This window comes from Musca domestica, unplaced genomic scaffold (assembly GCF_030504385.1).
Source record: "Musca domestica strain aabys unplaced genomic scaffold, Musca_domestica.polishedcontigs.V.1.1 1, whole genome shotgun sequence".
In the NCBI taxonomy this organism is placed as follows: domain Eukaryota; kingdom Metazoa; phylum Arthropoda; class Insecta; order Diptera; family Muscidae; genus Musca; species Musca domestica.
The window spans coordinates 16,294,719-16,320,601 of record NW_026712114.1 but is presented as its reverse complement, the minus strand read 5'-3'; the positions used below and the strand labels follow the sequence as shown (position 1 = coordinate 16,320,601).

The following is a 25,883-nucleotide window of genomic DNA, read 5'->3' as shown; positions in this document are numbered from 1 at the left end:
GGTCCGAACGGGGATTTTTAAAAGTATTTTTTGGAGTGTTTCCACAGGTCCAAGCCAAGATTTTTTTTGAAGGCTTTTACAGCTCTAACCATTTAAAATTTTTTTTTTTCATGATTTTACAGTTCTAAGCTTTTTAGAAACAATTGTTTTTGAATGATTTCAAAGCTCCAAACTTTTTAAAAATAATTTTAATAATTTTTATACCCTTAGTCGTATAGCTAAAGAGGGTATACATCATTTGATATTTCAGACTTTCAAGGTTTTATATATTATTTCAGTTTTTCCTTTTTCGGAAATATGAAATTGGAAATTGTTTACCTTTTGCAACATAAAGTCTTAAAAAATCTTTCATTTTCGTGTTTACCGAGGAGGATATTATTAGAACCATTTCACAGTGGACCCACATCAATTTTTTCTGCCCAAAACTATTTCAAGAAAATAAAGAGTGACCTCAATATCAAATTTCACGAGTTCATCTCTATTACTTCACCCAACACCAAATTTACTATTTACTATTTAGAACTTTTCCTTTAATTATAGTACACATTTCCAAAATCACCTCCATATCTCAACATAGATCTCAATATCAAACAAATCTCCAACATATATGCCATCAGAAATCTAAATACCAACTTTCAAAATTTTATCTCTATCGCTCCACCCAATACCAAATTTAGTACTATTTAGTAAATTTCGTACCTAATTTTAAATTTCAAGCACTATATGTTTACCCAATAATAAATTGTACCAATGATAGTAATATTTAGTGCTTTTCGTACAATTATAGTACCAATTTCCAAAACCACCGCCAAACACAGACATTATCAGTAATCTAAGTATCAAATTTCAGAACAGTATCTCATTTAGTTCTTTTTGGTGGAATTATAGTACATATTTACGAAATCAATTTCATATGTCCAGACTACTTATGATCAGCGACCCTATTACGAAATTTCAGATTTCGAGTACTAACTGTTCACCCAATACCAATTTGTAGCAAATATAGTACTATATTTAGTATTTTTCGTCCCCTTTTAGTACACATTTCCAAAACCAGCTCTTTATCACAAACCAACAAATATCCGTTCACATCATACGAAATGGTACCATTTTAGAAGTTTAGTACTGTTTTAGAACTTTTCGTAACCTTAAAGTTCGAATTTCCGAAAACTCTTTAGTACATCTATCCTGCACTCCATCAGTGACTCTCATTCCAAATTTCAACTCATTTCGTTTGTCCAATGCAATGTTTTCAATTTTTAGTACATTTTAGTACTTTTCATACCGGCAAAATCGAATGATAATTTTTAAATTGTTTTTAATATTCTTAAATTTAGCGGAAAAATAAAATTTCTTATCGTTTATTCTCAATTTTTTGCGCTCCTTTTATATTCACATATTTATCAAACATTCACACACCATTTTTATTTTGATTTGAGGGAAGGAGAATTGAAATCCCATTAAAATGACAGGCATTCACATATTCTCAAGTCAAATACTCAATCCACTCAAGGAAATATTAAGAACCGGCAAATCTTAATAAGATTATTTTTCATTTGTTTCCATCATCAAAAGAGCAAGGGAAAATTGAAACAATGGCCTGCGAATGTCAGGAGTAACTCCATCATAGTTCAGTTGGCATAAGTCAGCGTAATGTAATTACTTTCAAATCAATGAGCTCACAGCGAGGTTAGGGAGAGAAAAAAACAAACAACAACAAAGTGATGACTGTTAAATGTGCAATGATTTCCATGGGATCCACTCTCACCACCCCGTTTCCGAAGATATCGAAAAAATAAAACAAATCACAAATTGCAATTTTGTGGAATATTTTATGGCCTCCTTTTTCTTCGGCCACAAAGAGAACCAAAAAAAATTCACACGACTTCAAATATTTCGCACAATGATTAGTAGCAGATTTTGTAACATAATCCTTTCAAAGGATTCGAAGGCCAGAAAACCAGAGGAACATGATATCCATAATAACTTCTCAACTACTTTTCGGCTCTTTGGTTGGTCGTTCGGTTGGCTGGTGTGGTTGCTTGATTATAATTTTAACTTTTTTTGATTTATGATATGAAAGTTTGAAACAAAACAAACACCCCCAAAAGCAGGCCATTGACAATAGAGGAATTGAAGTCGTTTCGGAATAAATCTTGCAACCTTTTGTACAACTTGTAGCGGTTTACGAGAAGAAGAGAAGAACACCATCCTCCCAGCACGGCAAGAGGTGGCATTGATGCTTAACGTGACACACACACGCGCAGGGGGTGTTCTGTGTGCAGGGGAGTGTAGAAGTTAATCGTATTATTTACACCATCAAGGATTAACTCTATGACTTTGGGTCTATTAGTCGATTAAGATGAACCGACTCTCCCCCACCCTAGCCCAATACCAACACCATTTACAACCTCCTTTTAGTGGTTTGAGTATTGCCGTTTGGATGCTGGCGCTAGTCATAAATAAATGGTCATTAAATAATATTCTCTGCTTTTGTTAAACTATTTTCGTATTTCTCGCTGTTTTAACAAATCATCCCCCGTTTCTCTTAGTTGGGGTGAAGCTGTTGAGTCATTGTGGGAAATGGTGAACAGTGGTACTGATGAAAAATAGGGTTTATGTGTAAAAGAAATGATTCCAAAAGAGTATAATTAGAAATTTCAAAAAAAAAAAAAAAATAATAAATAAATAAATAAATAAAATAAAAAATGTTAAAAATATTCCAATATATAAAATTTTCCAATCTTGCAGGACAATTTGAATAAAAACAAGGTATAAAATATTATAATAAATATGTTATTTTATTTAAATTCTATAAAAAATCTAAAATTTCATTAATCTTAATCTTAAAAAAGAAACATGTAAAATAGGTATAAATTCAGCCGGGCCGAACTTTGAATACCCTTCGCCACATGGAACGAATTTGGCAATTTTCAAAAAAATAAAATCCGTTAAAAATGCTGTTATAATCTTAAAAATACCAAATGTAGCCGTTATATTAGGGTCTATACGACGACGTGGACCTGCATCACCACAATTATCAAAATACCGGATATCGGGAGGTACCGCTATATGAAGGCTATATGAAGATGTGAACCAGCACAGACAACTTTTATGTCATGGCTGTAATATCCATTATGAACTTTAAATATCAAATTTGAAACAATTCCGGTGAATAATGTCGCTAATATCATCAAAATGCCGAATATCGGGAGATACCGTTATATGGGGGCTATACGAAGGCATGGTCTTGCGCAGACAATTTTCTGTCATAGGCTATAGTATCCATTACGAACTTCAAATACAAAATTTGAAACATTCCCGGTGAACAATTTTGCTTAAACCACCAAAATACCGAAACTAGGGAGGTACCATTATATGGGGGCTATACGAAGGCGTGGACCTGCACAGACATCTTTTTGTCATAGGCTGTAATATCCATTATGAACTTCAAATACCAAATTTGAAACAATTCCGGTGAATAATGTCGCTAAAATCATCAAAATACTGATTATCGGGAGATACCGTTATATGGGGGCTATACGAAGGCATGGTCTTGCGCAGACAATTTTCTGTCATAAGCTGTAGTATCCATTACGAACTTCAAATACAAAATTTGAAACATTCCCGGTGAAAAATGTCGTTTAAATCTCCAAAATACCGAAAATAAGGAAGTACCATTATATGGGGGCTATACCAAAACGTGGACCTGCACAGACAATTTCCTGTCATAGGCTGTGGTTTCCATTGCGATCTTCAAATACCAAATTTGAAACAATTCCGGTGAATAATGTCGCTAAAATCTCCAAAATACCGAATATGGGGAGGTACCGTTATATGGGGGCTATACCAAAACGTGGACCTGCACAGACAATTTCCTGTCATAGGCTGTGGTTTCCTTTGCGATCTTCAAATACCAAATTTGAAACAATTCTGGTGAATTATGTCGCTAAAATAATCAAAATACCGAATATCGTGAGATGCCGTTATATGGGGGCCATGCCAAAACGTGGACCTGCAGAGACAACTTTTTATCATAGGCTGTAGTATAAATTACGAACTTCAAATACCAAATTTGAAATAATTCCGGTGAATAATGTCGCTAAAATCATCAAAATACCGAATATCGTGAGATGCCGTTATATGGGGGCTATACGAAGGCATGGTCTTGGCAGACAATTTTCTGTCATAGGCTATAGTATCCATTACGAACTTCAAATACAAAATTTGAAACATTTTCGGTGAATAATGTCGCTTAAATCTCTAAAATACCGAAAATAGGGGGGTACCATTATATGGGGGCTATACCAAAACGTGGACCTATATGGCCCATTTTCAATATCAAATGTCCAGCAGACATAACATATATTTGAGTAAAATTTTATCAACCTATTTCATTTCGTTCGGAAGCTAGAGTTATTTCCACAGACGGACAGACATTGCTAAATCGACATAGAATTTTATGCTGATCCAGTACAGGGTGAGATAAAAAACTGCGACAAAGTCAAACGCCATCATTTCTACATTTTTTTTTTAAATTTTATTGAAATAAGCAAAAAATGTCGGAAATAGCATTAAATTTTAGAATAAGTTTAGATTAGTTCAAATTGGTCCCCTTTGACACGAATTATGGCCTTCAAACGGCCAATGAAACCGTCACATGCTGCCCGAATGTTGCTCTGCGGTATTTTGGCCCATTCCCGGGGAAGCGCATGCTTTAGGTGATTGACACTTTGGTATTTTTTAGTGCCAACCTTGCTTTCCAAAATACTCCAGACACAATAGTCCAACGGATTGGTATCCGGAGATTTTGGTGGCCATTGTGCGCTGGAAATGAAGCGAGGAACCTCATTTAATAACCCTTATAATCCTGTAGAAAATTTTCACCATAATATTCGTCATTTATTCTGATGCCACGGTCGATTAATACGAGCGGAGAACGACCATCGGCGGTTATGGCGGCCCACACCATCACCATGGCCGGCGCTTGAGTTCTGGTGGCCAACCGAAGGTGCACATTTTCAGCTGACTCTTCTGGTAAGTAAACACGATCATTGTGTTTGTTTAGAAGCTGCTATACATCGAATGTTTTCTCATCGGAAAACCCAAATTCGACAGTTCACCACTTTCGGCCAAGCGAAGCAACTCTTTTGCTCATTTGAGTCTATTTTCTTTCTGTTGCGGTGTAAGTTCTTGCACTTTATGGAATTTCAATAGCTTTACTCCGAGCTAATTTTTCAATATTTACCGAATACAGTATTGCGATATGTTCAGCTCACGAGCCATTTTTCGGCCACTGCGATGCAGGTTTCGATCAAGTTGCTTCTTTACTTTTCGAAGCATTTCTGCTGATGTTGTTGTTTTCTTTCGCCCACTTCCCTGACGCCGGGCTATGCTACCAGTATCACGGTAACGAGCGATGGTACGAGTCACAAAAGATTTATTCACATTGAAATGCTGGAGTTCTCTAACGATAGGCACTTGTGGTTTTCTAGCCAAATATAGAGAAATCACACTATCACGCTTAAATACCATCTCGAATAACTTTTTTCTGGAAAATTCTCACCAAAATGCTTTTGTACGCTGTCACTGGAATAATTTGAATAGAATTTGGAGTTTATAATAGGCACTGCCCACGCTGGCAGATGATTTATTATAGAGATGTACATTTCCCTATAGCGTAATATTGCCAAAATTCGGATTTTCTTTTTAAATTTTAGCGGAATTTTTCAGCTTACTCTTTTTACATCTTGCAATTTCCTTCCAAATATTAGATTATTAGGTTTCACAGATTCGGACCGGCCGAACTTAGCTGATTTTTTACTTGATTTCTTTCCCATTCTAACCACTGTCCCACGTCTTAAATAATGACTTTTTAAATCTCCAAATAATATCCAAAATTTCCCTTCACTCAACGCTGGCGATGAGACTGACTTACGCACGAAAATGCCAAACGATTGATGATGGCTGGCAATGAAAAATGCAGGAAATCTCCCACGGGGATACAACTAACATATGTAAAATGTAAGCACAAAGTCTCTACGTCATTCATTCAATGCAGCAGCAACAAAGATGACAATGTGCAGTAGCAATAACAACAACAACAGCAGCAGCGACACCAAAGGCAAGGACAATTGTAAGGACTTTCGTTCGGTAAACGGATCAAGAGGGTGCTAAACAGCCTCTTAAGCGCTAACGCGTGCTATGTGTCGTCCGTTGTTATGGCACGAGGGGGAGGGGGTTGTGGTGCTGCGTAGTCACCCTTAAACGGCGACGCTAAAACAAATTTCTATGATGCGAACAGGACTTGATTCAATTGCCACACGTCGTGTCACCTCGCATCGTGTCCTTATGCAAGTGAATGTGCAGTCCAACAAAATAAAAAATAATGTTGCGGTTCGTGTAATGAATATCCTTTTTATTCATTGTCAAGTCTTTGTCCTTTGCCTTAAATGGGATTTTTGGCATTGCTACTGCCGCCCCGAATTAAGGGCGAATTCATAACGTTGACGCCCGCTTAAAGTATCAAATATCTCCCCCCCCCCTCTCTCTCTCTCTCCCATTCAAGTTAAAATTTATGATTTTGTTTTTCGAGCAAACAAAATATAACAGGAAGAAAAACTATGTGACAATCCTGTTTTACAAATCGAGGGATTAACAGCGGCCAAAAAAACACTACGGATGAGAGGAGAGGGGTGCAACCTGCCAAACTAGCCGGCAGCCGGAGAATTCGTTCACAAAAAAGAGCACAACAATACCAGAAATGACATAAACGTATGTCGTTTGACATTGATTGACGGCAGTGAGAACTAATCAGCTACACCATGGACCACCAAAGGATGGCGGAGGTGGGGGTGGGAGGGGTGTGTAATATGATATGAGTTGAGGCAATTCACTTTTTTATTGCAATTCAATGACAATTGTATCGATTTAAAAACGAAATGATTCGTTATCACAACCCACAATTTTTTTTTTTTGTAATTTTTAATGGATTTTTAAATGGGAAAATCCTTTAAAAGGAAATTTAGAAATGTTCTCATGAAAGAGCGGGAATTTCGCGAACCTCCGTAGAAAATTTTATACTTCAAGGATTGTCATCCACCAAATCTTCTTAAATACCATACTTAAAACAATTTCGTACCGAGTATCGGCGGGTATTGTTGTATGTGCGCTATAGGAACCTGAATATTCAATGTTCTGCCGCCGGAGCCTAGAACCCATTATAAACTACAAATACCAATTTTTAAACAATTCGGTGGGAATATGTGGCAAATATCTTCAAAATACCGAATATAGGGTGGTACCGTTGTAAGGCGACTATGAATATATTTTAATGAATATTTTTTGAAGAGCATTCGAGACGTGGATTTTTTAAAGAATATTTTTTGAAGTGTCTTCGTGACGTGGATTTTTTCAAGAATATTTTTTGAAGAGCCTTCGAGACGTGGATTTTTTAAAGAATATTTTTTTGAAGAGCCTTCAAGACGTGGATTTTTTAAAGAATATTTTTTTGAAGAGCCTTCGAGACGTGGATTTTTTAAAGAATATTTTTTTGAAGAGTCTTCGAGACGTGGATTTTTTAAAGAATATTTTTTTGAAGAGCCTTCGAGAAGTGGATTTTTTAAAGAATATTTTTTTGAAGAGCCTTCGAGACGTGGATTTTTTAAAGAATATTTTTTTGAAGAGCCTTCTAGACGTGGATTTTTTAAAGAATATTTTTTTGAAGAGCCTTCGAGACGTGGATTTTTTAAAGAATATTTTTTTGAAGAGCCTTCGAGACGTGGATTTTTTAAAGAATATTTTTTTGAAGAGCCTTCGAGACGTGGATTTTTTAAAGAATATTTTTTTGAAGAGCCTTCGAGACGTGGATTTTTTAAAGAATATTTTTTTGAAGAGCCTTCGAGACGTGGATTTTTTAAAGAATATTTTTTTGAAGAGCCTTCGAGACGTGGATTTTTTAAAGAATATTTTTTTGAAGAGCCTTCGAGACGTGGATTTTTTAAAGAATATTTTTTTGAAGAGCCTTCGAGACGTGGATTTTTTAAAGAATATTTTTTTGAAGAGCCTTCGAGACGTGGATTTTTTAAAGAATATTTTTTTGAAGAGCCTTCGAGACGTGGATTTTTTAAAGAATATTTTTTTGAAGAGCCTTCGAGGCGTGGATTTTTTAAAGAATATTTTTTTGAAGAGCCTTCGAGACGTGGATTTTTTAAAGAATATTTTTTTGAAGAGCCTTCGAGACGTGGATTTTTTAAAGAATATTTTTTTGAAGAGCCTTCCAGACGTGGATTTTTTAAAAGAATATTTTTTTGAAGAGCCTTCGAGACGTGGATTTTTTAAAGAATATTTTTTGAAGAGCCTTCGAGACGTGGATTTTTTAAAGAATATTTTTTGAAGAGCCTTTGAGACGTGGATTTTTTAAAGAATATTTTTTTGAAGAGCCTTCGAGACGTTTATTTAAAAAAATATATTTTTTTTTGAAGAGCCTTCGAGACGTTTATTTAAAAAAATATATTTTTTTTTGAAGAGCCTTCGAGACGTGGATTTTTTAAAGAATATTTTTTTGAAGAGCCTTCGAGACGTGGATTTTTTAAAGAATATTTTTTTGAAGAGCCTTCGAGACGTTTATTTAAAAAAATATATTTTTTTTTGAAGAGCCTTCGAGACGTGGATTTTTTAAAGAATATTTTTTTGAAGAGCCTTCGAGACGTTTATTTAAAAAAATATATTTTTTTTTGAAGAGCCTTCGAGACGTGGATTTTTTAAAGAATATTTTTTTGAAGAGCCTTCGAGACGTGGATTTTTTAAAGAATATTTTTTTGAAGAGCCTTCGAGAAGTGGATTTTTTAAAGAATATTTTTTTGAAGAGTCTTCGAGACGTGGATTTTTTAAAGAATATTTTTTTGAAGAGCCTTCCAGACGTGGATTTTTTAAAGAATATTTTTTTGAAGAGCCTTCGAGACGTTTATTTAAAAAAAAAAAACATTTTTTGAAGAGCCTTCGAGACGTGTATTTTTTAAAGAATATTTTTTTGAAGAGCCTTCGAGACGTGTATTTTTTAAAGAATATTTTTTTGAAGAGCCTTCGAGACGTGTATTTTTTAAAGAATATTTTTTTGAAGAGCCTTCGAGACGTGGATTTTTTAAAGAATATTTTTTTGAAGAGCCTTCGAGACGTGTATTTTTTAAAGAATATTTTTTTGAAGAGCCTTCGAGACGTGTATTTTTTAAAGAATATTTTTTTGAAGAGCCTTCGAGACGTGTATTTTTTAAGGAATATTTTTTTGAAGAGCCTTCGAGACGTGGATTTTTTAAAGAATATTTTTTTGAAGAGCCTTCGAGACGTGGATTTTTTAAAGAATATTTTTTTGAAGAGCCTTCGAGACGTGGATTTTTTAAAGAATATTTTTTTGAAGAGCCTTCGAGACGTGGATTTTTTAAAGAATATTTTTTTGAAGAGCCTTCGAGACGTGGATTTTTTAAAGAATATTTTTTTGAAGAGCCTTCGAGACGTGGATTTTTTAAAGAATATTTTTTTGAAGAGCCTTCGAGACGTGGATTTTTTAAAGAATATTTTTTTGAAGAGCCTTCGAGACGTGGATTTTTTAAAGAATATTTTTTGAAGAGCCTCATCAAAATAACGGCTTTAGACCCTAGGTCTCTTTGAAGCAAATCTGTTTCAGGACATTTGGAGTCGATCTAGCGATATCCGTCCGTTCGTCTGTCTGTCTGGTGGTATCCGATTTGATACAAACTTGGTACATCGTAATATTATTATCAAACTTAGATTGTGTTCGGAGATGGGCAATATCGGCCCAATTCTTCTGGTATCTCCCCCACAAAGGAGGGGGGGGGGGTGGTGTAGCTCATAAAACGTAAAATTAACATCCGATTCCATTCAGACTCGGTACATCTCAATATTTCCTTCGACACGAGCACAGTACCTCTTCCACACTGGGTTCAAGATTGCTATATCTAAATATTTTTCTCAACTACAACAGATACAGCATAGAAATATCTCTGCTTGTTTTTTATAGATCGGTTCAGATTTGGATGTATCTCCCATATATATCTTCAATCAATTTCACATTTGTTGTGCCTAAAAAGTGTAATATCAGCTCAAATACCATGAACTCTGATGAATATCGGTGCAGACACAAAGGCCTCCGTCAAATTTAGTATAAATTGATTCAGAGGAGTATATAACTCCTATATCTTAGATCATTTCGGCTTTAAATTATAACTACTTTGAAACCATAATACCCATTCAAAAATGAAGAATCATGGCAGTGAAACAAAACCATCGTGGGCAACCAGTGTTACCAAAAAATAAGATTTAAAAAATCACCCTTTAAAAACTTTAAAGGTACTCCTCAAATAAGCAACCATAAGACCTTCGACTTTTCCATATGGAAGAAGTTCAGATCCTCTGAAATATAAAAATTGTCAGAACAGTGTTGCTTGTTTGTTCGGGATACCGTAGTATTTTGTTGTTGCAAAATGGTCTGGCTTTATCCCTTTATTGTTGTTTTTATAAAAACAACGTTTGTTTATTAGTGGAGAACGATGGTAATGTTTACCAGGGGGTAAGGCAGGGAATACCTAGGTTTCGGAAAGAGCCACCAATCCTCATCAGTTCCCTTGTTTTTGTCTGGGATATTCTCCCCAGAAGTTATTTTAAAAATAACTTCTATGACAAAAAACATTTTTTACCCAAGTGACGAGATCGTAAGCTCAATAGAAGAGGAACCAAAGAATTAAATAAAACTAAAATTCTCTTGGAAAGTCTTCTAAATCTTACAACCGCACTTATAAACATTTACATCTTTCTCCACTTGTTATGCTTTCGTTCAACCTGAACGAAGTAGCATAACCATGTAAGTTGGTTTTGTCTGTTACAACAAAAACCCCTTCGTCGACCGTGCCTTGTCTATTAATAGAACAGTGTGGCTTGTTTGTTCGGGATACCGTAGTATTTTGTTGTTGCAAAATGGTCTGGCTTTATCCCTTTATTGTTGTTTTTATAAAAACAACGTTTGTTTATTAGTGGAGAACGATGGTAATGTTTAGGCTCTTTCCGAAACCTAGGTATTCCCTGCCTTACCCCCTGGTAAACATTACCATCGTTCTCCACTAATAAACAAACGTTGTTTTTATAAAAACAACAATAAAGGGATAAAGCCAGACCATTTTGCAACAACAAAATACTACGGTATCCCGAACAAACAAGCCACACTGTTCTATTAATAGACAAGGCACGGTCGACGAAGGGGTTTTTGTTGTAACAGACAAAACCAACTTACATGGTTATGCTACTTCGTTCAGGTTGAACGAAAGCATAACAAGTGGAGAAAGATGTAAATGTTTATAAGTGCGGTTGTAAGATTTAGAAGACTTTCCAAGAGAATTTTAGTTTTATTTAATTCTTTGGTTCCTCTTCTATTGAGCTTACGATCTCGTCACTTGGGTAAAAAATGTTTTTTGTCATAGAAGTTATTTTTAAAATAACTTCTGGGGAGAATATCCCAGACAAAAACAAGGGAACTGATGAGGATTGGTGGCTCTTTCCGAAACCTAGGTATGCCCTGCCTTACCCCCTGGTAAACATTACCATCGTTCTCCACTAATAAACAAACGTTGTTTTTATAAAAACAACAATAAAGGGATAAAGCCAGACCATTTTGCAACAATAAAAATTGTCTTGAAAATTTATTCTCCTTTGCATTCGAATAGTTGTTGCAGCAAACCGAACAGGTGAGCATTCGATTGACTGGCCTGCAATTCGATGCCAACATTTGAAAGGTATCTTCCTTCACATTGGAAAAACGTTTTGTCAATGCCTTGCAAGGCAATCGATTGTTTCGTCTGTCTGTCTGTCTATCGCCGAGTCCTCTCTCGTTGTTCGTGAGTTAAAATTCAGAGGCGTTGTTGATATCACACGCCCCCTGCAACATATTAAACATGCATCCATGAGTGTTAAAAATAAATCTTCATTTTGAAAATAAAAACATATTTCATATTTTTGTGGCTGCAGTTCATTCTCAACCTCTCCTCCTCGTCCTCGCTGTTGTTGTCATTCTTTGTCGGGTTTTGCTAGCTGGCTGGCTGGCTGGCTGATTGTAGATGGAGGCGGGTGGAATATATACATTTCGAAGACTCGTAATTTCTTTACGTTTACGATTGCAAAGAAAACGCATTTTATTCCGTGTTCCGAAGGGAGGGGGGACACAGTGGGTTGTATTGGAAAATATTTGTCGAAATACAGGTTAAAAAGTATTAAAAAATAGTTAAAAGTATCAACCGAGTTTTCCGGCAGATGTATACCCTCAGCCAATGTTCGATTATTTAAATATATGTTGACATCTGCTATGATTATTCAAATTGCTGACCCTCTATGAAGTAGTTTTAGAGGGAATGGGTCAATATTGTCCAGTTCGTAACGGACCTAAATAAATATGAAATAAATATTGCTCATAAGCCAGATTTGGACATATTGGTTACTTCCTTCACTTTATATGAGATGTGTGATAATTTTTAGAAAATATGAAAATATGCGTGAGGTACCAGATATGGTCGACCGAAGTATTTCATTTCAGTACTTCATCAAATACAGATAAAAATACTGGCATGTCTTTGTGTATTTGCTTCTAACATGGGGAAGGAAGCGAGATAGATTCATAGTTACTTTTGAGGATCTTCATAGAATCACTTTCTGAGTGGATATATGCATGTCAGTCAGTCTGTCCATGTATCCTTGTGAACAAAATGCAAGTCGCATTTATTATCCGATAAAGATGAAATTTTCCAAACAATATTTGTTTGGCCGAAAGGCGTACCCTATTAAAATTGGTGAGAATCGGTTCAAATTTAGATATAGCTTCCATAGATATATCTTCAAACGATTTCGAGTTAATTGTGCACCATATAGGCAATATCATTCCAAATTACCTGCATTTTGGCACATCCGACTGAATTCAGTCTAGAAGCAAGTACATCAAATTTGGAGAAAATCAGTTCAGATAAAGCTATAGTTGCCACATATTTGTTTCATCCAATTTGGGGTTTTAAGTCCCTCCACAAGAATAATATTTAACCTCTGTTAATTTTTGTCAGAACGGATAAGATTTGGATATAGCTCCCATATATATCCGATATCACCAAATGGCTAATATTAGGCCGAATGAACTGAATCTGAATTCATTCTGGAAACAAGTACTTCAAGTTTTGTGAAATTTTGTTCGGATATAGCTGTAGCTTCCATATATATGTTTCATCCGCGTTATATGCACTCCACAACAATGATATTTTATACCGGACATCAGATACAGCTCAAAAATACCTCTGCCAAATTTTATCGAGATCGGCTGAGATTTTTATATATACATTTCTATTTTTATATATACATTTCTATATACATTTCTATCCGATTTTAGGATGATTTAGATTTAGTTGTTTTAAGGAATCTGAACCGATCTTCCAAAAAATTAAGCAGATATATTTCTATGCTGTATCTGATAGCTGGCACCAAATATAGTTGTTGAAGAGAGCATTTTATGGGTGTGAGGAACTTAAATACAACAAGTAAAAAAGCTGTAAGTTCGGCCGGGCCGAACTTTTAATACCCTCCACCATTTGGTACAAATTTGGCAATTTCCAAAAAAAAAAAAAATCCATTTAAAATTCTGTTAAAATCTTAAAAATACCGAATGCCTATACGACGACGTAGACCTGCATAGGCAACTTTTGTCATAAGTTATTACAATATTTAAATGAGAAACTTGAAGAAAAATCTGTTTATAATGTAACTAAAACCATCAAAATACCGAATATAGGGGGTACCGTTATATGGGGGCTATACGAAGGCGTGGACCTGCACAGACAATTTTCTGGCATGGGCTGAAGTATCCATTACGAACTTCACATGCGAAATTTGGCATGAGCAACATTACAAGAATATCCAACATTTGTATCGAATTTTATGCGAAATCATAAATTTCATATTCATCTCAGATTTCTGGTCGTGAACTTTGTTGAGAGTTGGATGCTTATTTCGTTTTCTTTAAGCGTTTTTTTATCAAAATTTTGAAACCCATGTGGGGGAGGTAACAGAACGAATGTCCCGATCTCTACCATCTTTAGAGTTGATAGAAATATTGAGATGTACTAAGTCTGAATGGAATCGGATGTTAATTTCGCGTTTCATGAGCTTCATGGGCATTCAAAATGTTGTCTCTTTGTGGGTGAGGCACCAGAAGGAGTGGACCAATATATTCCATCTTCACAGCAGATCTTGTGTTAGTTGAAATAATAATAATAATATGAAGGGAACCGGATTCTTAATTCGGATTTTATAATCGTTTTGATTATTCAAAACTTTGACCCTTTGTGGGAGAGGTACCAGTAAAAATGTCCCGATATCTACCATCTTCATAACAGACCTTGTGTTGTTAGAAATATTGAGATGTACCAAGTCTTAATGAAATCGGATGTAAATTTCACGTTTCATGAGTTTCATGGATATTCAAAATGTTGGCCCTTTGTGGGGTAGGTACCAGAAGGAGTGAAACGATAAATTCCATCTTCACACCAGACCTTGGTTTAATAAAAATATTGTAATGTGTGTAGTTTGAAGACAATCGGACTCTTACATCACATTTTTATACCCTACACCACAAGGTGGTCAGGGTATTATGTCTTTGTACATTTGTTTGTAACGGACAAAAGGAAACGAGATAGACCCATAGTTCCTTTTGATGATCTGCATAGAATCACATTCTGTCGATATATGCATGTCCGTCCGTCCGTCTGTCCATGTATTTTTGTAAACAAAGTACAGTTCGCATTTATTGCCCTATCCAAATCATTTGTTTGGCCCAAGGACGAACCCTATTGAAATTGGAGATAATCGGTAAAAATTTAGATATAACTACCATATATATTTTCGTCCGATTTGCCTTTTTTGTGCACCAAACGTGTAATATCAGTGCGAATAGTATGGAATTTTGCACGTACGATCAGATTGGACCTGAAAATAACTATGCCGAATTTGATCGAAATCCGTTTAGATATAGCTATAGCTCCCATATATATTGTTCATCCGAATTGTTATTTTTGTCCTTCGCAGCCGTAATATGCACTCTGTTACAACAATATTTGGTGAAAAATATCAAATACAGCCCAGAAATACATTTGCTAAATTTTATCGAGATCGGTTCAGATTTGGATATATATAACTATATAACTATAACCATATATAACTTCGTCCGATTTACCTTTTATTGTGTACCAAACGTCTAATATTTGCCCAAATGGGATGAAATTTGGCACTTACGACCGAATTGAGTCTAGAAGCTAGTATGTCAAATGTAGTGAAGATCAGTTCAGATATAGCTATAGCATAATCATCCGATTTGTCATATTTGTTACCCACAGCCGTAATATGCACTCCGTAACAACGATATTCAGGGAAATATATCAAATACAGCTCAGAAATATCTTTGTGAAATTTTATGTAGATCGGTTCCGATTTGGATATAGCTCCCATATATATCTTTATCCGATGCACCAAATGGGCAATACAAGTCCGAATTTAAAAAATACAAATGCTTCGGCATATTTAGTCCTTTGAACTTTAAATTATAATTATAATCATAGCGTGTCTGATTGAATTCTCCCATAAAAACTTTTAATTTTTATGCGGAGCTCTACTAAATTAGCAAAGTGGTGTAGGGTATCATAAAGTCGGCCCCATCCGACTTTAGGACTTTCTTTACTGGTTATCAATAATTTTTTTACAAAAAAATTTCGTCGAGATTTCATTGAAACGACAATTTTTTAAAAAAAGATTTTTAACGAACGTTTTTTTTTTCTAACGGAGAAATTACATTAGAATTCAAAATTTCAGGTTTTCAGGAGAAATTTGACACAATTTACATTTTCCAAAAAGATGTCCACATGTACAAGAAAAAGCTGGTGTTGGCTTTTGCAAATACTGTACAAAATCAGTTTTTGTCATTCGCCAACTCCCTCCCTATATTCGACAATTTTTCATCTTTCGTTTTTTTTTTTGGTAGGGCACGATGTGCCTTTGGTCATATTCTTCGCAGATAGATAGAAATTCACAGTCACTTGTGAAGAGAAGACTGTTGTAAACAGCGTCTGTTTGTCTGAGCTGTCCTCCCCAAAGCAACGCACCACGATCGACCGCATAACCCCGTTCCACACTCGTTTATCCATTTCAAAACCAAGGTGATTGTATGGATTCCAATGGTAGTGCAGTTTTACACTTTGATTGGAATTGGAATTGGTTGGGGGTGGGTGGGTGTTCGTCCGTCCATCCGTTGGAGAACAACACCGACAACCTCCTGTCGAACACAAACACGAGAGCAGGGCATCGATATTTGCCAGTGTTCAATTAGACTACGCCGCCTCGATATTGTTGCATTTATGAATTAGTGTGTGATTTCTGATGCGATTCGTGGCGGGAGGAGTTGCCACAAAGGCAGTCCCAAAAGTGTAAATTTATGTTTTTTACGTTTCATTTTATGAGATTTTATCAGCCGGCCGAGGTATGAGAAAACAAATGTTTCTTTACACCTTAGTGTCCATTTCCAGTCGGCATGCCGCAGTGGTCATTAATTGACGTAGCAGCAAGGAATGGCGAGGGACTATTTAGAGTACTACAGCATTTGTTTCAACAATCGCAACAAATGGTCCACATTTTTCCCAAAAAGGCAATGCTGACAAATTTTTGAGAAAAATTAAAATAAAATTTAAATTATTGAAAAAAAAAAAAAAACATCTCCTATGATACATCGATTTCGAAGAAGTTTCTTCTTTTACAATTGTAAGTATTATTACCAGATTTTTATTGAAACTTTCATCAAAAGTCTTATTGCATGTGAAAAAATTAAACATTATTATAAATCGATGTTTAAAAAAGCAGGGAGTTCTTGACAAATATTACAAAAATCTACCATTCTTAGTCAGAAAGCTGTTAAAAAATACGATTCTTAATCAGAAAGTCCCTGAAAATTTTTTCTGGGAAATCCTCAAAAATATATATTTAAAATTCCATGTTTCCTCTCTAAGAAAACCTTGTTCTTTAAAATATTCAACAAAATCTATGAAGTCCTTGAAATTATATTTTTAATTTTGGCCTTACTATTTATTAAATTTAACTTTTTTAGATTTGCAAATTGTGTTTGAAAGTTTTTTGTTTTGTTTAAAAACACTTTAGAAAACGTCAACAATTTGTAGCCTGTAGAAATAATTAAAAAGTGTACGATTGGCCCATGAAAAGTAGAAAAATCACATAAAAAAGGTCGTAAGAAACCATTTTGTAGTGAGGAGGTTTTTGGATATTATTTTTAATATAATCCACAACTTTTGGTCAAGTGTCCTTTAAGTTTACTATGGACAGTCCTTTGAAAATATTTGTAAACATTCTTGAAGTCCTTGATGAATATTTTTAAATAATTAACATAAAAGTAACTAAACAACAAGGATTTATGTCCGTACCATGCGGAGTTGTAAATAAATTCTCGCTGCTGGCGCCCAATATGGGGTGCCAGATTTATTTACAACTCCGTACGGTACGGATATAAATTCTCGTTGTTTTATTAAATTATATAACAAATATAAAATTAATATATTCACAATATATATAAAATATATTTATTTTTATACCCTCAGCCATATGCCTGTTGTTTGATACGGGTGAAACGTGCCTCATCGAAATAACGTTTTTAGACCCCAGGTCTCTTTACACCAAATCCATTTCAGGACATTTGGAGTCAATCTAGCGATGTCCGTCCGTATGTCTGTCTGGCTGGCTGGAGCGCAATATAACTCTCAAAGGGAGCATCAGATTTGGTCTAAACTTGGTACAACACAATATTATTGAAAAATGTAGATTAAGGTTGGAGATGGAAAATATCGGTCCACTCCTTCTGGTACCTCCCTCAAAAAAGGAGAAATTAAAAAAAATCCTGCACAGAAGCAGAATATTTGCATCAGTGCTAAGAAATGGACAAAATGGACAATATCGGTCAAAATTTTGAATAATTACAACTCTTATGAAAAATGATGTAAGAGTCCGATTGTCTTCAAATTATACATAAAACAATTTTTTTACTAACCCGAGATCAGGTGAGAAGATGGAATATATCATTCCACTTCTCCTGCTACCTCCCCCACAAAGGGTCAACATTTTGAATATCCATGAAGCTCATAAATTATCATCCGATTCCATTCAAATTTGGCACATCTTAATATTTCTATCGACACAAGATCTGTTACAAAGATGGAAAAGATCGGAGCATTTCTTCTTCAAAATCCGAAATAAGCAACCGGTTCTCTTCATATTTCACATATTCTTCATATTTCACACTGTCATAACTTGCGAAATATCTAAAGATTTCTCTCAACCAGAAACCTGAGGTGAATATTGAATTTCATTGATTTCACATAAAACTGGGTATAAATGTTCGATTTTCTTGTAATTTTCCGCATACCAATATTTTTATCTGTATTAGATGAAATATGACAATGGTCGACTACAGGGTGAGAAAAAAACTGCAACAAAATCAAACGCCACAATTTTTAAATTTTCTTTAAATTTTATTGAATGAAAGAAAAAATGTCGGAAATAGCATCCAATTTTAGAATAAGTTTAGATTTGTTGGAATTGGTCACCTGTGGCATGAATTATGGCTTTCAAACGGCCAATGAAACCGTCACATGCTGCCCGAATGTTGCTCTGCGGTATTTTGTCCCATTCCCGGCGAAGCACTTGCTTGAGGTGATCGAAACTTTGGTATTTTTTAGTGCCAACCTTGCTTTTCAAAATACTCCAGACACAATAGTCCAACGGATTGGAATCCGGAGGTTTTGGTGGCCATTGTGCGCTGGAAATTAAGCGAGGAACCTCATTTTGTAACCATTCTTGGGTGGCGCGTGCTGAGTCCTGTTGGAATGTTCGAGGACTGCGGCCAAAATGTTTGCGTGACCAAGGCTTTAATACACCCTCCAGAATATTTTTGAGATAATATTCGGCATTTATTCTGATACCACGGTTGATTAATACGAGCGGAGAGCAACCATCGGCTGTTATGGTGGCCCACACCATCACCATGGCCGGCGCTTGAGTTCTGGTGGCCAACCGAAGGTGCACATTTTTAGCTGACCTCATTTTGTTTGTTTACAAACTGCTGGACATCGAATGTTTTCTCATCGGAGAAACCCAAATTCGGCAGATCACCACTTTCGGCCAAGCGGAGCAACTCTGGCTCTTTTGAGACCATTTTCTTTCTGTTGCGGTGTAAGTTCTTGCACTTTTTGAAATTTCAATGACTTTACTACGAGCTCATTTTTCAATATTTGCCGAATGGAATATTGCGATATGTTCAGCTCACGAGCTATTTTTCGGCCACTGCGACGCGGATTTCGATCAAATCGCTTTATAAATTTCAGAACCATTTCTGCTCATATTGTTGTTTTCTTCCGTCCACTTCCTTGACGTTGGGCTACGCTACCAGTATCACGGTAACGAGCGATGGTACGAGACACAAAAGGTTTATTAACATTTAAATGATGGAGTGCTCTAACGATAGCCACTTGTGGTTTCCCAGCCAAATATAAAGAAACATAATATCACGCTTGAATTTCTGGAAAATTCTGGAAAATTCTCACCAAAATGCTTTTGTACGCTTGTAAACAATATAATGAACTGTCACTGGAACAATTTTAACAGCTATCGGATGAGTGGCTTAGAAATGACATCAGTCTGAAGTTGGTTGCGGTTTTTTTATCTCACCCTCTATAGTAGTTTTTGTTTCGTTTGCAGATGTGGTTTGAAAAAATGACACATACTTACGCATAAAAAAACTGTATGGCAAAACCTGATATACTACCCGGTAGGAGAAAAAATTGTAATCCCAATCGAAAATGAGCAAATCATACTTGGAACCTATTGGAGTGGCATAGAAATATAGGGTATACTCGATTTGTTTTTTACTCGCAGGAGTACTCCTGCTCGATTTCGATTAGAGAGTAAAACTCAATCGAAATCGAGAGGGACCACGAGTAAGAAAGCCCAATATACATTTCTATACCAGTCGAAAAATAGCAAGTATGAGCTGCATGTTTTCGAGTGGCATTTTGGAGCTCGGGTTAAATTAGTCAAATATTCGTACATTCAGTTCTCGTTTTTATTGTTGTAAAATTATTCTGCTGTAGTTGTGGCATTTTAAATGTTCTATACATAAATAACATTTATCGATTTCGAGTTTTTCGTTTCTTTCAAAAAGTACGATTACATCCTACAAAACCGAACTATTATGGACTAATGGCTGTTCGGCCTCTCGGTCATGTCGAAGAAAGCGGCGGCGGCAACATTGTTTCTCCTGGAGAATACGGAAAAATTGCAACAACAAAATGAGTAGAACCAATAGCAAAGTTAGGAGAGCCAACACATCACGCAGGGTCCAATAGGGATGGATGCTGGATACACCGACCAGTTGTTCCTTTTCATAATGTTCCAAAAGCCTTGGCGACTCATGATAACCACCGACATGACTGGCCATTTCCACATTATCTCCAGAAGTGTGTCTTGTAACACTTATGTTTTGTTTTTGTAATTCCAATAACAATTCCGCCTGATACTGATCCTCCCAATCGTTTTGATCGAGACTTAGTTGTTGTAGATTGCCATGTTGTTGTTTTAGGGTGGAACAATTAAATTCAATTAAATGATTATTGTCCAAATAGAGGTATTGGAGATCTCTAAGGGGTTTGAGAATGGTGGTGGTGGATAGCTGTAGCAAATGATTGTGGGAGAGATCCAGAGCGCGCAATTTTGACATCATGAGAAACTCATTTAGGCTGAGATCCCTTAAACGATTGTGGGCCAAATTGAGATATTCCAAATTCGGCAAGTGTAAATATATGGAAGTGGATCTCTGGGATATAAGGCGATTTATGTGATTGTGGGACACATCGAGGTGATGTAAATTCACCATACCTTGAAAATCATCCAGAGTTTCAAAATAATTACCTTGGATATCGATTTCCTGGACCACCAATTTTTGGGTTATTTTAAGGCCACTCAAAGAGTTATTGGCCGCCAGAAGGCGTAACACTCCACCATTGATGTTACAATTCTTGAGGCCGCTGTTCGATATCTGCAAAACATCCACGGACTGTATGTGGAAATCTTCCAGCAAGGTATTGCTTAAATCCACCAAATGCAAATGTCCAAAATGACTCAGAGAGTTGGGTTCGAAAACGGAAAACTTATTGTCACTCAAATTCAGTGAAGTGAGTTTAGAATTTTTGGCAAACGTATTGCCATCAATGGCCTCCACATCGTTGTGACTCACATCCAAATGTTCCAAATTTATTAGATCCTCAAAGAGACCACCCTGTAGACTGATGATGTTGTTGTACGAAATATCGAGAAATTTGAGATTTTTCAAACCCCCAAAGGCTTGACGATTTACAATGTGTATGCGATTCGAACGCAGCTGCAGCTCTTCCAGTGATTCACCTAAAGGCTGGAAGACATTTTTCGCCATCGAGAAAATGGAATTTCCCTCCAGGGTCAGTATCTTTAGACGTTTTACATCAATGAAATCTTTTTCAAAGAGATTATTCAGACCACAGCTGAGCAACAGTAGTTTTTGTAAATTCGGCATAACTTCCAATAGCCGAGTGGGCACGCGCCTTAGGGCAGAATTTTGCACCACCAAGGCCTGTATGACAGGCATGGATGGCCCGTTTACATTGAGAGCATCCTCATAGGAATCAGTTAGATTTGTTAGCATACAAGAGGTGGAACTGGAGGTGGGACAATTTTGAGGCAAATTCACAATAGTGGCCGTGACTTTGTCATTTAACAGCAAAGCCAACAACAACAACATCGATGATAGCAGCCACAAACATTTCCCCATTGCCGGCATTTTCTTCTTCTTCTTCAGTCTTATCTTCCTCATTCGAACATTTGTTTATTTCGATGATCGTATTTCCTTTGTTTTGCCTTTGCCCGGTTTTTTTGTTTTTATTTTTGTTTTGTATTTGTTTGTTTGTTTTTTCTTTTAATAATTTTTTAATAACCCGAACAAAGCTGCCTGCGGTTAGGCTACCACAACAATTGCCATTAAACTGAAATGAGTTGAAAATAAATATTGAAATTTGCTTTCATTCTGAATATCACCAATTAGCGAGACGATGGGTCGGTCGGTCAGTCATCCAGTCACTGACACATTGCACTCGTGAGTAATGCCATCACCAGCCAGCGCATAAGTCTGTATTCTCAATCGGCTACTATTACCCGAGTACTGATAAGAAAAACTTTTTGGAAAACACAAAATGCATTTACATTGTTTCGAAATGTACACTCAGAGAAATTTTCAGATCAATGAGTTTTGGGGATATTGGGCACAAAAATCAATAAATAACCAGTAAAAAAGTCTTAAAGTCGTGGGGGCCGACTTTATGATACCCTACACCACTTTGCTAATTTAGTAGAGCAAAGTGGTGTAGGGTATCATAAAAAGTTCATACACGCTATGATTATAATTTAAAGTTCAAAGGACTGAATATGTCGAAGCATTTGTATCTTTTAAATTCGGACTTCGGATAAAGATATATATGGGAGCTATATCCAAATCGGAACCGATCTCGATAAAATTTGGAAAAGATATTTCTGAGCTGTATTTGATATATTTCCCTGATTATCATCGTTACGGATTGCATATTACGGCTGTGGGTAACAAATATGACAAATCTGATGAATAGTATATATGGGAGCTATAGCTATATCTGAACCGATCTTCACCAAATTTGACATACTAGCTTCTAGACTCAATTCGGTCGTAAGTGCCAAATTCCATCCAATTTGGACAAATAGTAGACGTTTGGTGCACAATAAAAGGTAAATCGGACGAAGTTATATATGGGAGCTATATCCAAATCTGAACCGATCTCGATAAAATTTAGCAAATGTATTTCCGAGTTGTATTTGATATATTTCCCAAAATATTGTTGTTACAGAGTGCATATTACGACTGCGGAGGACAAAAATAACAAATCGGATGAACAATATATATGGGAGCTATAGCTATATCTGAATCGATTTCGATAAAATTTGGCATACTTATTTTCAGGCCTAATCTGGTTGTATGTGCAAAATTCCATACCATTCGGCCTGATATTACACGTTTGGTGCACAATAAAAGGCAAATCGGACGAAGAGCTATATCTAAATGTTGACCGATTATCTCCAATTTCAATAGGGTTCGTACTTGGGCCAAACAAATGATTTGTGCAAAATTTCATCTGGATAGGACAATAAATGCGAACTGTACTTTGTTTACAAAAATACATGGACAGACGGACGGGCGGACATGCATAAATCGCCTGAGAATGTGATTCTATGCAGATCATCAAAAGGAACTATGGGTCTATCTCGTTTCCTTTTGCCTGTTACAAACAAATGCAACAAAGACATAATACCCTGACCACCTTGTGGTGTAGGGTATAAAAACTAATTGCAGAAAAAATCCTGTAAGTTCGACTGGGCCGAACTTTGAATACCCTTCACCTTTTGGAAAGAATTTGGCAATTTTCAAAAAAAAAAAATAAATAAAATCCGTTAAAAATTCTGTTAAAATCTTAAAAATATCAAATGTAGGGTCTAAACGACGATGTGGACCTGCATGTCATAAACCATTAAAATATTCCAATGAGAAAAAATTCGGTGAATAATGTAGCTAAAATCATTAATATAGGGAGGTATTATTATATGGGGGCTATACCAAAATATGGAGCTGCACAGACAATTTTCTGCCTTAGGCTGCAGTAACCATTACGAACTTCAAATACCAAATTTGAAACAATTCCGATGAATAAAGTCGCTAAGATCATCAAAATTTCGAATATAGGAAGGTACCGTTATATGGAGAGCTATACGAAGACGTGGACCTGCACAGACAAATTTCTGTCATAGGCTGTAGTATCCATTACGAACTTCAAATGCCAATTTTGAAACATTTCCGGTGAATAGTGTCGCTACAATAATCAAAATACCGAATATCGGGGAGTTCCGTTATATGGGGGCTATACAAAGAAGTGGACCTGCACAGACAATTTTCTGCCTTAGGCCGCAGTATCCATTACAAACTTCAAATACGAAATTAGAAACAATTGCAATTAATAATGTCGCTAAAATCATCCAAATACCGAAATTATGGAGGTACCGTTATATGGGGGCTATACCAAAACGTGGAAGTACATGACCCATTTTCAATACCAAAAGTCCTGCATACATAATATAAAATTGAGTACAATTTTGTCAATCTACTTAACTTTGTTCGGAAGCTAGAGTGATTTCCACAGACGGACAGACGAACAGACATCGCTAAATCGCTAGTTAATACGAGCGGAGAGCGACCACCGGCTGTTATGGCGGCCCACACCATCAGCATCGCCGGCGCTTGAGTTCTGGTGGCCAACCGAAGGTACACATTTTCAGCTGACCTCTTTGGCAAGTAAACACGATCATTTTGTTTGTTTACAAACGGCTGGACAACGAATGTTTTCTCATTGGAGAGAGCCAAATTCGCAGTTCACCACTTTCGGCCAAGCGAAGCAACTTTTTAGCTCTTTTGCGTCTATTTTCTTTCTGTTGCGGTGTAAGTTTTTGGAATTTCAGTGGATTTACCCCGAGCTCATTTTTCAATATTTTCCGAATGGAATATTGCGATATGTTCAGCTCACGTGCCATTTTTCGTCCACTACGACGCGAGTTTCGATCAAGTCGCTTCTTTACTTTTCGAACCATTTCTGCTGATGTTGCTGCTTTCGTCCGTCCACTTCCTTGACGTCGGGCTACGCTACCAGTATCACGGTAACGAGGGATGGAACGAGACACAAAAGATTTATTCACATTTAAATGCTGGAGTGCTCTAACGATAGCCACTTGTGGTTTTCCAGCCAAATATACAGAAATCACGCTTGAAATCCATTACGAATAACTTTTTTTCTGGAAAATTCCCAGCAAAATGCTTTTGTACGTTTGTAAACAATATAATAAGCTGTCACTGGAATAATTTTAACAGCTGTCGGATGAGTGGCTTAGAAATGACAGCAGTCTGAAGTTGGTTGCAGTTTTTTCATCTCATTTGCAAAATTGGAGCAACATCTGATTTTCCTCTCCCTTTTTGTGTGCAGTAAAATATTTTGTTTTGAAAATGTTCACCTTATGTGTGGGTGGTACCAGAAGGAGAGGACCGATATATTCCATCTTAACAGCAGGTCTCGTGTTAATAGAAACAATGGGATGTGTGAAATATGAATATAACCGGATGCTTATTTCGGATTTTCTGATCGTTTTGGTTATTGAAGGAAGGAATGGTCCGACTTGTACCATCTTTATAACAGATCTTGTGCTGATAGAAATATTGGAATGCGCCAAGTCTGAATTGAGTCGGGTATTAATTTCGCGTTTTATGAGTTTCATGGATATTCAAAATTTTCAAACATTGTTGGGGAAAGTACCAGAAGGAGTGGACCGATATATTCCATCTTCACACCAGACCTTGGATTACTAAAAATATTGTGATGTGTGTAATTTGAAGAAAATCGAACTCTTACATCACATTTTATAAGAGTTATAGTTATTCACAATTTTTACCCTTTGTTGGGGAGGACTTAATGGAGTGGACCGATATTATTCATTTTCGCACCTAACCTAGCACTGGCGAAAATATGAGGACTTGCAAAGGTGGAGAAAAATCGGATTATCATTTCTCTTTCTATGCAGAAAATATATTTTTTTGAAAATTTCGTCCTTTTGTGGAAAAGGTACCAAAAGGAGTGGACCGA

The 25,883-nt window shown here is 36.1% G+C and overlaps 2 protein-coding genes across 2 annotated transcripts in view; one reads left to right on the top strand and one right to left on the bottom strand.

The window, feature by feature from the left end:
- LOC101901586 (uncharacterized) overlaps window positions 1-25,883 on the top strand; it is a 375,472-nt gene that overhangs the window by 171,561 nt on the left and 178,028 nt on the right. The window lies entirely within an intron of this gene.
- Window positions 19,675-22,263, bottom strand: LOC101900788 (insulin-like growth factor-binding protein complex acid labile subunit). Its single transcript, XM_005183868.4, has one exon. It carries the CDS (start codon window positions 21,989-21,991, stop codon window positions 20,321-20,323), a length of 1,671 nt encoding a protein of 556 aa, XP_005183925.2. The 5' UTR covers window positions 21,992-22,263; the 3' UTR covers window positions 19,675-20,320.